We start from the raw sequence: 17311 nt of genomic DNA on the forward strand, positions 1-17311 counted from the left end.
TGTCTCCTTCCTGATGGTAGCAATGAGAACAGTGCACATCCAGAGTGATAGGGGTCCCTTATGGTGGATGCCAACCCCTGACCCCCACCCCCCAAACCGGACAGTGATGCAGCCAGTTAGAATGGTCTCCACAGTACATCTGTAGAAATTTGCAAGGCTCTTTTGGTGACGTACCAAAACTCATCAAACTCCTAATGAAATATAGCCACTGTTGTGCCTTCTTTGTAGCTGCATTGCTATGGTTGAATGCTTTCTTGTAAGATTCCACAAATTAAATGATCTCTCAGTGGATCATTAAGCTCAGCACTGAACCAACAATGCTCAGACAACTTCTTCAATTCAGCCATGTACACTGAAATGAACTCCTCTTCCTTGTGGTTCCACTTATGAAACCTAAAGCATTCTGCAATCAACAATAGTTTTGGTTCTAAATGTTCCTGCATTACTTTTAATATTAGGAAAGCTCATTTCAGCTTGATTAGTTGGAGCAGTAAAACTTCCAAGTAAACTGTATGCCTTTAAACGCAATGCACTCAACCAAGCTGGCACTCACTTCTCATTGGTTATTTCATTTGCTTCAAAATACTGCTCAATTAGACTACAAGACATAGGAGCAGAATTAGTATACATGAACCAGTTATCAATGAGCAATCAAATGCATCTCTTTCTGATGTAGCTGCCCATTTCTGCTTTATTTTTATTCATGATCATTATCACAGTATGAACCCACAAATTTGTCTGTTTTCTACCTTTTTAAAAAAAATTCAACCATCTCCTTTTTCAAAGACAAATTGATGCGCTGATTTTTTTTTTAAAAACTTAAACATCTCGCTGTGCTTCAGCAGGTAGGTCATCATCTTGGGTTCATTAAAAAAAAATCACCACTGTTATGTTTTGTAACTCCAAAACATTAAATTAATTGGAAGGAAAACGGAGTCCAAAATGTGAGTCTAACTTCATTGAACATTTCCAGCATTTTCTGCTTCGATAATAGTTATCCCCCAGCTGGAGGATATCACAGACTAGCTGGTACACTGCTCTAGTTAAACATACAATTGGCCATGTTTCATTTTTAAAAATACAATTTGGAACATAAATTTTACGTAATGAATATGATATCCTTAGAACATACTAATAGAAAAGGGCTGAAATTAATTCCAAAGCATTCATGCAGACTGTTCCATAAAAGAATTGTCATTAATATCTTGGATTATCCTTATCTCATCTATCACATACATTCCCTCTGTTCTTCTCATTCTTCCCCCCCCCACCCCCGCACCACAAGTTGTTTTCTCATTTCTGTTCCAATGGAGAATCTGAAATATTAACTCTGTTTCTCCTTCCACCGATGTCACTTGGACTGTTAAGTGTTACCAGTATTTTCTGGTTTTGTTTCTAAAAACAGCCAGCCAACTAAGGGAGCTGATTAAGAAATGTTTATAATCTCATGCTTACTAACAATAGTTTGCCTTAATTTACCACAAGGAACAATGAATAAGTTATTTTTAAAATTACCGGCCACTATCTATTATCTGACTGCTGAAAATATTTCCTGTATAATTTTTATACTGCACTTCATTAAACTATGGAACAAAAGATAGACAAGTATTCTTAAAATAAACTGGTTATTTAATTTTGTTTGGGTATCGATCTGCTCTAAGGCAGCCTTGAAGAGGAACCAAACCTTATTTTGAAAGGATACAGTATATTTCCACTGGTTGCTTCCATTGAATGGATTGTCTTTTGAATAGAAAAACAAAAGAAATGAACCAACTTAATGAATACAGAAAGACAATCTATTGAGAGTTTTGGAAAACCTTGTGACCTTTTGCAAATGTCAAAGAGTCAGACACTTCAAGATCAACAGCAGAAGGTTTTTAAAAGAACAGATCATGTGCTAAAATAACCAGAAAACAAAAAGATGTGAAAAGATATATAGAACTGACAAAGTTTCAAAATAAAAGTAAGTATCTTTATCTAGCAGATTTAATTCAAACTAGGATGGTCCGTGAAGATTGTATCGTGAAGTATCATACTCAATGTGCAAAAACTCATCTAACAAAAACACATGACTCCGATTCTGTTGTTTTCTTTAACATATTAGTGTATAGAGAAAGAAAAAGATATTCCCACTTAGGAAAACTTTGTCAAACCTCTATAGATGCACAGTGGAGAGTATTCTAACAGGCTACATCTTGGCCTGGATTGGAAACACCAATGACCAGGAACAAAAAGAACACAGAAAGTGGTAGATATGGCCCAATCTATTATAAGCAAAACTCTCCCCACCATTGAGCAAACTTCCAGAGCCTGCCACAAGAATGCAGCGTCTATCATCAAAGACCCCATCATCCAGGCCGTGCTCTCTTCTCACTACTACAATCAAACAGGAGGTACAGGAGCCTTAGCTCCTATACCACCAGTTTCAGGAACAGTTCTTACCCTAGAACCATCATATTCCTGAACCAGTCTGCACATCTTTACTCACCACAACCCTAAACTGATTTCACAAGCTAGACTCACTTTCAAGGACCTTACAACTATTTTTTTTAATTTGCACAATTTGTCTTCTTATACATATTGGTTGTTTGTCAGTCTTTCTTTATGTATAGATTTTGATAAAATTCTATTGAATCTTTATTTTCCTGTAAGTGTCATAAGCAAATGAATCTCAAGGTAGTATGCTGTAACATACATGTAATTTTATCATGCATTTTATTTTGACAAAATGTTAAGTTTTGCTAAAATATGGTGCCTAGAACTCAAAAGTTATTTAAATTGGCTTAACGTCCAGTTTATTGTGAACTCTGCAGCAATTCACAAAACCACAGATAACATGCTTTATTAACATATTCTGTCTTTTCAAGGATTCTCTGTGAACACCCCAAGGTCTTTTTCTTCTTAACCCAACTTTAAAGTGAAAGTTTAGCCTTCATCGCTTTCCTTGTTCTTCAAACAATTCATCACACAGAAACATATGAATTAATAGGAAATAGGCCCTTGCAGCACCCATAACCTCTGCATTTAATAAGATAGTGACTCACCGATTGTAACCACATTTAAGCATTCCTATCTACTTGAGTAATCTTTCATCCTTATATTTATCAGGAATATTTACCACTGCCTTAACAATATACAGTTCCTACTGACATTTAAAGAAGAGTTCTGTGAATCACAACCTTCAAAGAAGAAAACAAAATGCCTCATCTGTCTTGAGTGGGCAACCACTTATTTTTAAACACTGAAATTTAGGTCTAGATTTTCCCTCATCCATCATGTCTAGAATCCTCTGGATCTTACCTGTTTTAATCAAATGACCTCTTACTGTTCTAAACTACAAGAAATTGAAGCCAAGGCTGTCCATCTTTCCTCATTAAGCAACTCATCTGTTCCAGGTATTCATTCAATAAATACAATTTAGAAAATTAGTAGACTTCCTTAAGGAGGAAAATACTGTATACAGTCCCCCTCACCAATACCTGTGCCTATAAAACTAAATACACACTTCCTTGTGATAAATTTCATTGACAATGGATTGCATCCTTCCATGTCCTGAGAATTAATCCATCTCCATCTTCTAGGACTTAAAAACATTGCAGGTCATCTTAATTTTTAAAAGATCTTGTTTTATACAGATCTATTCAACTATTTACTGACTTCTACCCATTGTCTTAATAGAGACATGATCAATTTCACAAAAATTATCTAAGTTCTTAAACAATGCGACAGGAAAGAGTGACAATTCATTTCTGGGAGTTAGTGTACATTCAGAAAGGCTTTTTCTGAAGTCCAACTTTTAAAAATATATTAATGTGACTTGAAATACAAGATGTTAAACATGTCAACTCCTTGACACAAGCAAAGTTGGAGTTGAGAATTTAATTTTTGAACACATACACACTATTTATGTGAGTTATGTGTTTTGGCCTTGTGCTGATATCAACTATCAGCAGAAAAAGACCTGTAATCTCTAGGCATGAAAATTGGAATAATAGATTGTTGGGGACAGTGCAATGTAAAGAAAGAAAAACAAAAATGATATCAATTGTAAAGAGACAAAGTCACAAAGGTATAAATATAAAGGAGGAAATTTAAAATAATACCCATTATTCAATGATTTATATTCCAAGTCAGAAAATGCACACTTAATTCTGAAATGCGAATTTAAAACTTCTTTATCAAGTCTTCAAAAATAATTATTAGGACATAACTATTAGATAATGTTTATGCAGTCAACAATAAGACCATATTAAGTTGTATAGAACAACAAAAGGACACGATTTAGTTAAGCAAGTGAACTGAACTTAAGTCGTCTAGCTCCTTTGTTAACTATGGGTAGGAGGGAAAACAAATTTTTGCAATACTTAATTAATTCCTTGTAGAGTTTCTTTGAAAAATAGCACTTTCAATAATGTTATATTTATTAAGATAACACAATATACACATTTGACTGTAGTCAGTAGAAGGTGTAATTTCACACTAGAACCAACAATTAAATCTTGATTTTGATAAGAAACCTAATAGCTCCAAGTACATTCATTATAACGTCACAAGATTTTCTGTTGGCATGATGTGTTCCAGTTTTCATTAACCTGCTAAAATCTGGTCCAGCAGCTGTCTTCACAGCAGGAATTTAACTTGCCTAATTGAGACAAAAAGCAATTTCAAACACATTGTGTTGCAGGCTGCAACATCTCACTGTTCATCTAAAAGATGTTGGCAGTCTTTTCACCACCTCAGCACTAAGCTTCAGATAGGCACTAGCCTGTAACAGAAAAAGCAGACAAAATTATTTGATTTATTTAGGTATTGAGTATTGATGGTTATTTCTTAAGAGCAGAATTGAAAGTTACATACAGCTACACATTCTTCAAAATTTGCCTATGGTTAAGTGAATAATCTAACATCAGCAGTTTGGGCAGAGTAGCTGCTAACACTACCACGGTGTGAGGCAAACTGCAGGTATGCATTTCTGCTACAAAGAAAATACTCTGAAAAGTAACTCCTTGTGGCAATCATTTGTCATGCTCATCAATTAAAAAGAAAGCAATTCTGGACACATCTCAAAATGCAATTCCCCTTAGAAAATTCAGCACCATTGATTCACCAATTGACAAGCTGTATTAGTTATTAATAGGAGGGCAAAGAATAATGAAAATGTTATAGTCAAATCACTGGCCATCAGTCACTATGAACTCACTTTAAACAAAGATTCAATGGTCTTAGAATTGGGTCCTTGAGACATCTCCAACAACAACAAAAAATTAACCCTATATACTTTCACCTTAAAGCACTGATAATTCTAATTTCATGCAGCATGTTTTTTTGATTTTCATTCAAATTATTGTTAAAAACACAAGCAACATACATCAAAGTTGCTGGTGAACGCAGCAGGCCAAGCAGCATCTATAGGAAGAGGTGCAGTCGACGTTTCAGGCCGAGACCCTTCGTCAGGACTAACTGAAGGAAGAGTGAGTAAGGGATTTGAAAGTTGGAGGGGGAGGGGGAGATCCAAAATGATAGGAGAAGACAGGAGGGGGAGGGAAGACAGGAGGGGGAGGGATAGAGCCGAGAGCTGGACAGGTGATAGGCAAAAGGGGATACGAGAGGATCATGGGACAGGAGGTCCGGGAAGAAAGACAAGGTGGGGGGGAACCCAGAGGATGGGCAAGAGGTATATTCAGAGGGACAGAGGGAGAAAAAGGAGAGTGAGAGAAAGAATGTGTGCATAAAAATAAGTAACAGATGGGGTACGAGGGGGAGGTGGGGCATTAGCGGAAGTTAGAGAAATCGATGTTCATGCCATCAGGTTGGAGGCTACCCAGACGGAATATAAGGTGTTGTTCCTCCAACCTGAGTGTGGCTTCATCTTTACAGTAGAGGAGGCCGTGGATAGACATGTCAGAATGGGAATGGGATGTGGAATTAAAATGTTTGGCCACTGGGAGATCCTGCTTTCTCTGGCGGACAGAGCGTAGATGTTCAGCAAAGCGGTCTCCCAGTCTGCGTCGGGTCTCACCAATATATAAAAGGCCACATCGGGAGCACCGGACGCAGTATATCACCCCAGTCGACTCACAGGTGAAGTGATGCCTCACCTGGGGACCCGAGTCACCCCAACCATAATCTATTCCAGCAGCTACCATCCGGGAAATGGTACAGCAGCATAAAAGCCAGGACCAACAGACTCCGGGACAGCTTCTTCCACCAGGCCATCAGACTGATTAACTCAGGCTGATTTGAGTGTATTTCTATGTTACATTGACTGTTCTATTTATTATAAATTATTATAAATTACTATGATTGCACATTTTGCACATGTAAAGATTTTTACTCATGTTATGTGAAGGATGTAAGAAATAAAATCAATTCAATGAACACAAACAAAATGCTGGAAGAACTCAGCAGGCCAGGCAACAACTATGCAAAAGAGTACAGCCGATGTTTTGGGTTGAGACTCTTCAGCAAGACTGGAGAAAAAAAGATGAGGAGTAAATTCAAAAGATGGGGTAAGGGGAGGAAGAAACACAAGATAATAGGTGAAACTGGGAGGGGGAGGTGTGAAGTAAAGAGTTGGGAAGTAGATTGGTGAATTCTGACTGAACTGTGAAAGACAATCACCAGTCAATGCTCACATACCCCTAGGATAGCATACAGTACAATGCAAAAGTCTTAGACACATTTGTATAGCTAGGACATGTTAATAGTAGCTCCATGTATTGCTGCCACAAAAAAAAATGGCATATGTGAGTGATGATAATCTGGATTCTGATATGGGTTTCTTTTGTGGACTGAGAGTGGGAAAGGGGCAGGGAGAAGGGAATCATGGTTGAAAAAGGGGAAGGCAGAAGGGAAGAACCAGAGAGACATTCTGTAATGATCAATAAACTAATTGTTTGGACTCAAATGACCTTGCCTGGTGTCTTAGGGCTGGGTCTATCTGCATCTGTGCCACCATCCCCCCACCCACCTCTGGCACTCTTAATCTGCCATCTGTGCCACAACCCTCCAGTGGCGCTCCACCCTCACCATTCCCAACAGTGTTTGCTCCCGCCAGATTTACAAACTCACTCTCCGCTTCACATTGACAAATACAGTACTATGTATATATACACACACATCTACACATACCCAAGACTTTTGCACATTACTGTAGTTCAAAAGCAATATGCTGCTGCACAACATGACCACTTTCCAGAGCCATAAGGATTTACCCAACTTTGGCAAGTGGGTGAACCTACACCTCGGACCGCAGCGGTTCAAGAAGGCAGCTCATCACCACCTTCTCAAGGGCAACTAGGGATGGGCAATAAATGCTGGCTTAGTTGGTGACGCCCACATTCCATAAGTGAATTTAAAAAAACTAATGATTTGTGAAATGAACAGATCATCAAACTAAACCTACAATCTTTCAAATGTCTTAATCTAAGAAAATTAACCTTGTTTACGCTCAAATCAGTGCAAATTAATTAGCCTGATGGCCTGGTGGAAGAAGCTGTCCCAGAGCCCATTGGTCCTGGCTTTTATGCTGCGATACTGTTTCCCGGATGGTAGCAGCTGGAATAGATTGTGGTTGGGGTGACTCGGATCCCCAATGATCCTTCGGGCCCTTTTTTCACAGCTGTCTTTGTAAGTGTCCTGAATTGTTAATCAATCTATTATTTGTCATTATCAAAGCAGCATATGCCTTTAGTCAGAAGTCGCAAACGTCTGTATACTGTATCAATGGTATTCCTTAAGCTTTGAGTATTACTCACTGTTTTGTTATGTAAGTCTAGAGATGAATGTATCCTGATGATAACAATCAATATTTGACATTTCAGTGATGCTTAACTCAACAAGGACGTCATGAAGAAAGCACAAGGACATCCATTTTCTATTACAAGCATGGTATTACTGTATAGTCAAACCTGACAGACCCAGCACCTTGTGCGCTCCAGAGCTAGATAGAGATCACCTTATGTAGTCTCACTGATAGAGATGAACTTGGCACAAAAATTATGTCTATAGGACCTTTTAACATTCCATGTTTCTTGATTTGATCACAGTCCAGAAGGCCATTTGGCTCCATACAAGAGCAATCCAACCTATTTCTTTCAGCTACATGTTCCATAGACATCCACCACACTGCTCCCCCCCCCCCCACCACAGTCAATCATGTTCATTCCCCAACCTCTGGTTCTCAATCATGTTCATTTCCCCAACCTCTGGTTCTCAATCATTCCACTAACAGAAACATGTTATCTCCATCTAGTTTTCACTTTTCAGAACCCCTTAAAACTGCTTCAGTTCAATCTCAGAATTTCCAGTCTCTATTCATAAATGAAACCCATCATCTCCAGAATCATTTTAGTAAATCCTTTCTGTCTTTACCATCTTCCATAAACTGTGGAACCCAGAACTGGACGCAATACTCCAGTTTTACTTGAACTCGTTTTATATAGGTTCATCAAGACTTCCTCGCTCTTGAGATCTGAGCCTCTATTTACCATATGGTTTTTAACCACTTTTTCAAAATTCTCTGTCCCTTTCAAATCAACTGTGCAAACTGACCCCAGATTTTTGTTCTGGAAATGTTTTTAGAATAGTCTTCTAGTTTACATTTTGTTTTCTCATTCTTCCTGTCAGTGTATCACTGCATTTCTCAGCATTAAATTTCATCTGCCTGATCTATATAGAAATGCACAGAATAATTAGCTAGATTTCTCTGAAGTTTAAATGAGATATGCAATACTAAAAACACTACAGTACTATATTAAGTATTGAGATTTTGTTGGCACTGATTAAGTGGAGGAAATAAATATTAAAAAGCTCTAACTAAAATGCACCATACCTCTGGACTGTCTGGATGAGATACAACAATAGGTTGGCCTTTATCTGACATTTCTCTTATATTTATATGTAGTGGAATATCACCTGAAAAAAAGATAAATCAGTTTTATTTTCTAGACATGATGAAACATAATTCTTAAGACAAAATAATGTTATCTTGTATGGTAAGAAATCAGATGCAAGATCATAACTGCTTTTAGATTCACATTGCGCCTCAATCAACTTAGTATGAAAGATACGTTAATTTTGTACCTAGGACATCTAACTGAAGCTTTGCTGCCAGCTCTTTTGCTCCTTCAGCCCCAAATATGTGAGTCTCATGTTTGCACTTGGGACATTGGAAAACACTCATGTTTTGAACAATACCGAGAACCTGTTAAAAGAAAGAGGTGCTAAGTTTTAGAGATGTTGAAGTTCTAATTTATGTATATTCATTTATCAAAAGGGTATGGTATTGGATAGACACAAAGCTAAACTTGATCAACTGATCATCGGCAGCCACAATTCACTTCAGTGATTACTGTTCTGATTGTGGAGAATTTGTTTATACATCAGCAGGTTCACTATTGATACATAATTAATGATTCAAGACTGCAGTAATTTTCCATTTATATTTAGCACATGCTTGTTGCTTTATGTGGATTTGTGACCATAATGTATTGTATAAGCAACACACATCAAAGTTGCTGGTGAACGCAGCAGGCCAGGCAGCATCTGTAGGAAGAGGTGCAGTCGACGTTTCAGGCCGAGACCCTTCGTCAGGACTACATTGTATTGTATAACTTTAGTTCCAAGCCCATTTACTACCTTTCTCTAAAAAAATATTTCCTCCCACTTTGCAGAAGGGAACATTAAAAACATTTAAAAAACAGAATTAATTGGACACAGTTTGGACTGCAATTGTCCAAAAAATAATCTTGGCTCTAAAAGTGGATTTACTTAATTCTGGAACAAAAATTCTCTTTGATAAATGAAGACAATTGTTTAGGATTCAAACTCATTATGGATTCATGGGATAAAGGCCCTCTGTGTCTGTGGTTAGGATTCCATGTTGAAATAAATTTGTGTCACTTCAATACCAACCCTGGTTCTTAGTACTGTCTTAATATTCTGTTTCCCAAATCCACCCACTCTTCTGACCTCAATTGCTATGAATTCACAAATGTTTTGGTCTCCAAGTTGAGACTCCATATGCAACAGCTGCCACTACTTCCTTAGGTTCTCCCAGAGACCTTCCCACTCATACATTAATCATCCAATTATGAAGCATCTGCTCACAAAGTCAAATGTCCTCTAAATTCACTGCTTAATATTTTAATTTTTTAGTCATACAGTACCTCTTTTCACCTTTATTCTAACAGATTTAATTAATACTTTCTTCCTTAAGGATTGGAATTCTCTTTTCACCCCAACCTACATCATCACAAAACTCAACATCAATCCATCCAGATTCACCAACTGTTGCCCAATCTTTGCAAAACTTGCGAAGTATTGCTGTTTCACAGTTCTTTCATCCACTTGGTTAAAATTCCTTACTCATGGCAATCCTGCTTCTGTCCTAGTCAAAACACTGGTCAAAATTGCAAACTTCATTCCTGGGGATGTCTCTCATAACCAAGGTACGTTGCCGATTTTTGATCTTTTTTAAACCCACTGAGACTTTGAAGAAGAGACAAAATGCCATCCTTCTCCATCAAGTACTTATTTAACGTCTGAGAATAACCTTGAATTATAACTCTACCACCCCCCCCCCCACAATCCAACTGTGGTGAAAACATCACCAGCAATCTTATTTTCATATTTCACTGGCAACTCCAATTCCCTTCAAGTTTGTCCAATAAAGATTTATCAATTATATGCTATTTCCTGATCATCTAGAGATACAAGGAGTCAACAGAAACTCTTTATTCGTAGATAACCAGTATTCCAATTTGGTCTGTTCATAATTATTCCTAATAACATTCTCTTACCGACCATTCTTTTACACGAAGGTAATTTTCCCACAATTTACTCTGAACATCAGGAGAACTAAACTCAACTAGGTTTCAACTCTAACCTAGAGGAAGTCAGCTGTATCTGTGACCCGTACATCCTTGTCAACCAGTTACCTTGGGACCCAGAATGCAAAATCTCTGCATTCTCTTGAACTGAATAGTTTTGGATCCAATATCCTGCTGAAGGCATACTACTAATTCTACAATATTACATCACTAGACTTGAGACAACAATGCTCTAAGCCCTTCTTGTCAACATAACAAACTTCAAAACATCTATCCTTCAAAATATTCAGTAATCTGAACCTTGCTCTACGTTGTACAAGGAGCACTTAATTTTGTGAGCTCTAAATGCCTACGCGCCATCCCTACTTTTGTTGAAGACTTATTGGCTCCCAATCCTTTGGTTGTGAAAGTCTCAAAGTAAATCAAAGTTTGGATTTATTTCTTAGTATTTTCTCAACTTCAAAACAAATTTTGACCATATTTAAAATAAGGCTTTTTAACTTCAATGTCACAATGTAGCATTCTTAGTTATAGAATCATAGAAAAGTACAGCACAGAAACAGGCCCTTCGGCTCATCTAGTCCATGCCGAACTATTTAAACTGCCTACTCCCTGAGAACTGCACTAGGACCATAGCCCTCCATATTCCTACCAGCCACATACCTATCCAAACTTCTCTTAAAATTTGAAATCAAGCTTGCATGCACCACGTGTGCTGGCAGCTCATTCCACACTCTCACGATCTTCTGAATGAAGAAGTTTCCCCTCATGTTCCCCTTAAATTTTTAACCTTTCACCCTTAACACATGAACACTGGTTGTAGTCCCACCCAACCTCAGTGGAAAAAGACTGCATTTACCCTATCTACAACTTTCATAATTTTGTATATCTCTATCAAATCTCCTCTCAGTCTTCTACATTCTAAAGAATAAAGTCCTAAGCTATTTAATCTTTCCTTGTAACTCAGGTCCTCCAGACCCAGCAAATTACTTGTAAATTTTCTCTGTACTCTTTGAACCTTTTTTTTCTTGACTATAGATAGCAACCAAAACTGCACCAATACCAATACTCCAAATTAGGCCTCGCCATGTCTTATACAACGATCATCCGCAAATTTGCTGATCCAGTTAACCACATTATCATCCAGATCGTTGATGTAAATGACAAACAACAAAGGACTCAACACTCCACTGAGTCCCTGTGGCACGCTACTAATCACTAGAAAATAATAGTACTGTATTTTTTTTTCTCTTTGAAGGAACCAGAAAAACTTACTTTAATTTATAAAGTTAATACAACGCCCAAATACCAACATATGATGCAGGCATGAACATACACCTCAACAGTATCTGGAAACTGAATCTGAAAATCTATTCAACTCTCCTATTCAGAGATACACAAGAAGTGGATAAGTGAAAATATCATACTGTTGCACTTTTCTCACACTAAGGCATAGATTATCTACTGTCATGTGTGACGCCAAGCAGAGCTACCGGATGGATGATGCTAATGAGGGAGATAACGGAAGACAATGGAGAAACATTCAAAATGCTAATGAGAGAAGAGAGAGATTAACGAGAAAGAAACACAATTCAGATATTGACAGACCGTTTGCTTTGAACCTGAACTGTTTGAAGTTTGATGGACAGGTGATACCCCAGCAGGGGGATAAAAAGAGCAGGTTTGCTAAGGCACAACACACCACGATACCCTGGAAAGAGCAGTGTGCCCCCACGAGTTAGTGGGAGGACCGGTTCCCAGGAATCTGTCAGAGGCTCACAGGGTGTAAAGGTACGATCGGTGGGAACCTGGGGTGTGCGTCCGCCCTTGCCTGGGTGCCGGATTCACTGCGGAAGAACGATCGTATCCCGAACGGAGGGGGTCACAGTCGGTGACCACAGCGGGATCAGAAAACATCAAAAGGACTGCCCGAAACCAACCGTATATCTCTCTCTCCCCTCCCCCAACGGTACAACAACTGCGATTACTTCAAACTGCATAATCTGAACTGAACTCTGCTTTACTTAAGACTGATCGTTTTACCCCTGGACTGTGATAGAGCTTGGTTGATTCCTATTACCCTATTTCTGTGTATATGTGTGTATTATCATTGCTAACCTGTTACATTTATATCCTTGCAATTAGTGTACTGTATTACTTATTTCTTTAATAAAACTTTTAGTTCCTAGTAATCACAGACTCCAATGAGCGTTCCATTTCTGCGGGTTTGGCAACCCAGTTACGGGGTACGTAACACTACACATACTCATCCAGTCAGATTCATGTTGAATTATAAACAAGAGAAAATCTGCAGATGCTGGACATCCAAGCAACACACACAAAATGCTGGAGGAACTTAGCAGGCCAGGCAGCATCCATGGAAAAGAGTACAGTCAACATTTCGGGCTCAGACCCTACAGCAGGACTGGCCTGCCGAATTCCTCCAGCATTTTGTGCATGTTGAATTATATGCAGCTTCTATATCACATCTTATTGATGTGATTCAGAGTCCAAAGCAAGCTTACCATGATGCAGCTCTACTTGGAATAATAATTCTACAATTTAAACAGTTAACGATATCGCCATCCTACATAGTTTGTTTCATTTCATTTGAGTTGGATTTTTCAATTTTGTATCTATTAATGTAACTATCTTAAATAGATACAACTGTTGTTTTGTTGAATAAGCTTACAGTCATATGGGCAGCATACTGGAATGGCACAGCATTACTGACCAGAGTTTCAAACCCAATCTCAGGTGCTGCCTGTTTGTACTTTGCACTTCCTCCCAGTGACCATGTGAGTTTTTTGCCACATCCAAAAAACTAGAGATTGATAGGTTAATTTGTCGCTGTAAACATGTACGCGAGTGGCTGAATCTGGAGGGAACTGTAAGAAGTTAGTACTAACTAGGCAGGCTGATGGGCTAGTTACCTTGCTGTATGCCTCAAAACGGTTGGAAGCCCTACACAAATTTCAGGAACCCAGCAGGTGCTTCCCACATAATCCACTGCTAGTTTCAAATTATAACCTTGGATAAAATTTTAAAGCTGCTTTTCTTCTTTCTACTATTAGCCACACAATTGCACAGAAAAATACTCTTGAACTGTATGTTGCAATCTCCAATAACGACTAAAATGTTGTAACATTTACAGTAGTGGATTACCCATGGCATTACATTGCCAATCCAGAATTAGTTCCAGTTCAAGAAGTTTACAGGAGTTACAATTCAAGGTCATAAGTAAATTAAGTTTCCCTCAGACATAGGCTGCATAGAGTCAGACATTAAATTGTAACTGCAGATCATTATCAAATAATTGCTACATCAGCGCTGACAAGATTAAGATGGGTTACAATGTCCCAACTAGCTGTGTCCTCATTCTTTGTGTCCCAGCTTACAGTATATATCAGGAATTAGTTGCTTATAAAAAGTCCTTTACAGTTTCTAAGCTGCTATGGAATTGTGCATCATTCAGTAGTTAATTTTTCCTTGAAGAGAAGAAATATAGAAAATTGGTAGAAAAAGAAACTATAACAAAATTTGACTTATTCAATTTCATACCAATTGCCTTATCCAGTAAAAGTTTTAGTCCATCAAGTCTCTGTAGTTATTTTCTCTACACATATGCTGGTTTTCCTTTATTTTACTACTGCTTTCCTACAAATACAGGTTTCCCCCACCATCCGAAGGTAGAGCGTTCCTATGAAACAGTTCATAAGCCAGAAGGTCGTAAAGCGAAGAAGCAATCACCATTTATTTATATGGGAAAAATTTGTGAGCGTACGCAGACCCAAAAATAACCTACCGAATCATGCCAAATAACACATAAAACCTAAAATAACAGTAACATATAATAAAAGCAGGAATGATATGATAAATACACAGCCTATATAAAGTAGAAATACTTCTCTACAATCTTTGCCTGCACTGTTCTCCGTAGCGAAAGTCTCATGCAAGCGCTCTTGGCAGAAACACGGCGCAAGCACTCTCCAGTAACCTTTAAGCTATGAAGCTGACAAATCATACCAAATAACGCATAAAAATACACAGCCTATATAAAGTAGAAATACTGTATGTACAGTGTAGTATTACTTACGGGAATCAGGAAGACAGCGCCAAGCACACTGATGATGGCGTGTTAGGCTGAATCGGAGGTTGGGGTGGTGCAGTGGTCCCCACCCTCCGGGCAGCGAACCAATACCGATCCGCGAAGCATGCAGGGGTGCAGCGGTAGCCGGGAGGCACCCAGCACGTCTTTAAGAAAAAAGCCGAAATAAACAAGCTAATTAATTAGGTGCTGCCCAGCACGTAAATGTCGGCCCAGATCAGAGGCGACACACCAGCAATTGCCTCTGACCTGGGCCGACATTTACGTGCCGGGCGACACCTAATTAATTAGCTTGTTTATTTCGGCTTTTTTCTTAAAGACGTGCTGGGTGCCTCCCAGCTACCGCTGCATTTTTCATGGATCGGTATCTGTCCATGGCCCGGGGGTTGGGGTGTCAGGGCACTGGGGTGTCATCAAGTCAACTTCTTCTATGTCTGCCTGCCTCGATGTCGAAGGTCGAGGTTTGTCATCTGCTGTGGCTGATGTGGAAGGCTTGAAAAACGACAGTATGCTTGCCTGCTAGCCTCGCGCATTTGTCTATCATACAGTTCTTTGTAAGCACTCAAACCATCCTGCAAATATACCCTAAACTGACGTACCCTTTCAAAATTAAAGTTGTACTTTATCATTGCAGCGAAAATCTCATGCAGTTGCTTCATGTGTTCAGTTCCTGGATGACTTCATTTTCGGTCCGTTCGCTACTACATTCGGTTTCGATTGTTATCCTTTCCTCTTCCAATTGCATCAGCTCTTCATCTATCAGTTCTTGGTCATGGGATGCCAAACCTCTTCAACATCATCTTCGTCAACTTCCACAAGCCAAACTCACTTTGTCCTTACTTCGTTCACCACGATCGAAACGCTTAATTATGTCTAGTTTTACGCTAAGTGTAACACCCTTACGAGCTGTTTTAGGCTTTTCCGATACCTTAGAACTCATCTTGCTAATGGCTGCTCACAGGCACGTGTTTAAGCAATGCCGGCTAGAATGCCGTTCCGAATCCGGGGGACAGCAGCTGCTTGGGGCGTGTGCTACTTTTTTCTCGCACGCTGCTTTTTTCATAAGTGAAAACACCTCTTGTTAGCGAAAACAGGGAACTAATGTAGGTCTTTCATAACAGTGAGGTTTCATAAAGCGAATGTTCGAAAAGCAGGGGACACCTGTAACTTAGATAGCAAAATGAAAAAAAATCCATGGATTCCATTTGAAAAATTATTCATATCAGAGAATCCCATTTCTAAATACTTCCTCTGCAAACAAATTTTCTTGCAATTAGAAGGTAGAAAGTCCTTCATAACCCAAATTCAACAATGCTATTTTTAGCTGCTACAGAAATTAAATATCATGCAATAATATGAATAAAATTATGTATTCCCAATACAGTTTTAATCATGAACCTAAAACAAGACATATTTTCCATAAATTGTACTTACAGGAACATTAACTTTCTGAAACATCTTTGCTGCTCGCTGTGCATCCAACAAAGCAATGTCCTGGGGAGTAGAAACAATAACAGCTCCTAAAGGCAAGTACAGTAAATTCCATTAGAGTGCCATCTTTCTGAAGTTACAGTGCCTTGTAGAAATATTCAGTCCCCAACCATATGTTCACATAAATGGGCATTACAACCAGGGATCTTGATCAATTTAACTGAAATTTTATTTGTAGATCACATGCTCTCCTTTTCACAGCAGATTCCAAAAAAAAGGGTAAAATAGTGAAGCATGAAAAACTAAAAATTCAAAAACTGAAATGTCAGCAGGTCAAAAGTATTCATCCCCCATTCCCCAGTACTGTACTTAGTTGAACCGCCTCTTATAGCTATTACGGCCAGTAGTCTTTTTGGAAAAGACTCTATTAGCTTTGCACAACGTGATGGAGCAAAATTTACCCACTCCTCCTTCCAAAATTGCTCAAGCTGTGCCAGGTTAGTCGGGGAGTGGCAGTGGACAGAAATCTTGAGGTCTTGCCAGAGATGTTCGAACGTGTTAAGGTCAGGGCTCTTACTGGCCACTCTTCTTTTTCTTCTTCATTTGAAGCCACTCCATGGTTGCTCTGGCAGTGTGTCATTGTCCTGTTGAAAGACAAACTATCTCCATAGTTTAAGCTTTCTAAGAGAGGCTGGCAGGTTTTTATCCCGGATTTCTATGTATTTAGCAACATTCATTTTCTCATCAATCATGACCAGATTTCCAGCACCATACTTTATAGTTGGGATGGTTTTCCCGGCTGATGTGCAGTATAAGATTTACATCACACATACTGCTAAAAAAAAACATATCCTTGCCCATCAAGATTTTCCAGTGCCACTTAGAAGATATTGTAAAGATCTGGAAGAAATTCCTGTGGTCGGATGAGGCTAAAGTGGAA

General features: G+C 38.7%; 1 protein-coding gene across 1 annotated transcript in view; it reads right to left on the bottom strand.

Annotated features, from left to right (window-relative positions):
* Positions 1 to 1295: 1295 nt before the first annotated feature.
* The window catches only part of nubpl (nucleotide binding protein-like), a 45208-nt gene continuing 29192 nt past the window's right edge, over positions 1296 to 17311 (bottom strand). Inside the window, exons 8-11 of the mRNA XM_063050325.1 lie at positions 16375 to 16460; positions 9085 to 9205; positions 8834 to 8916; positions 1296 to 4765 (exon numbers count right to left, since the gene is read on the bottom strand). Of these exons, the coding sequence (XP_062906395.1) occupies positions 4703 to 4765; positions 8834 to 8916; positions 9085 to 9205; positions 16375 to 16460 (353 nt within the window). The 3' untranslated portion in view covers positions 1296 to 4702. The remainder of the gene's footprint in view (positions 4766 to 8833; positions 8917 to 9084; positions 9206 to 16374; positions 16461 to 17311) is intronic.

The sequence above is a fragment of the Mobula hypostoma genome, chromosome 1, assembly GCF_963921235.1.
Source record: "Mobula hypostoma chromosome 1, sMobHyp1.1, whole genome shotgun sequence".
NCBI lineage: Eukaryota > Metazoa > Chordata > Chondrichthyes > Myliobatiformes > Myliobatidae > Mobula > Mobula hypostoma.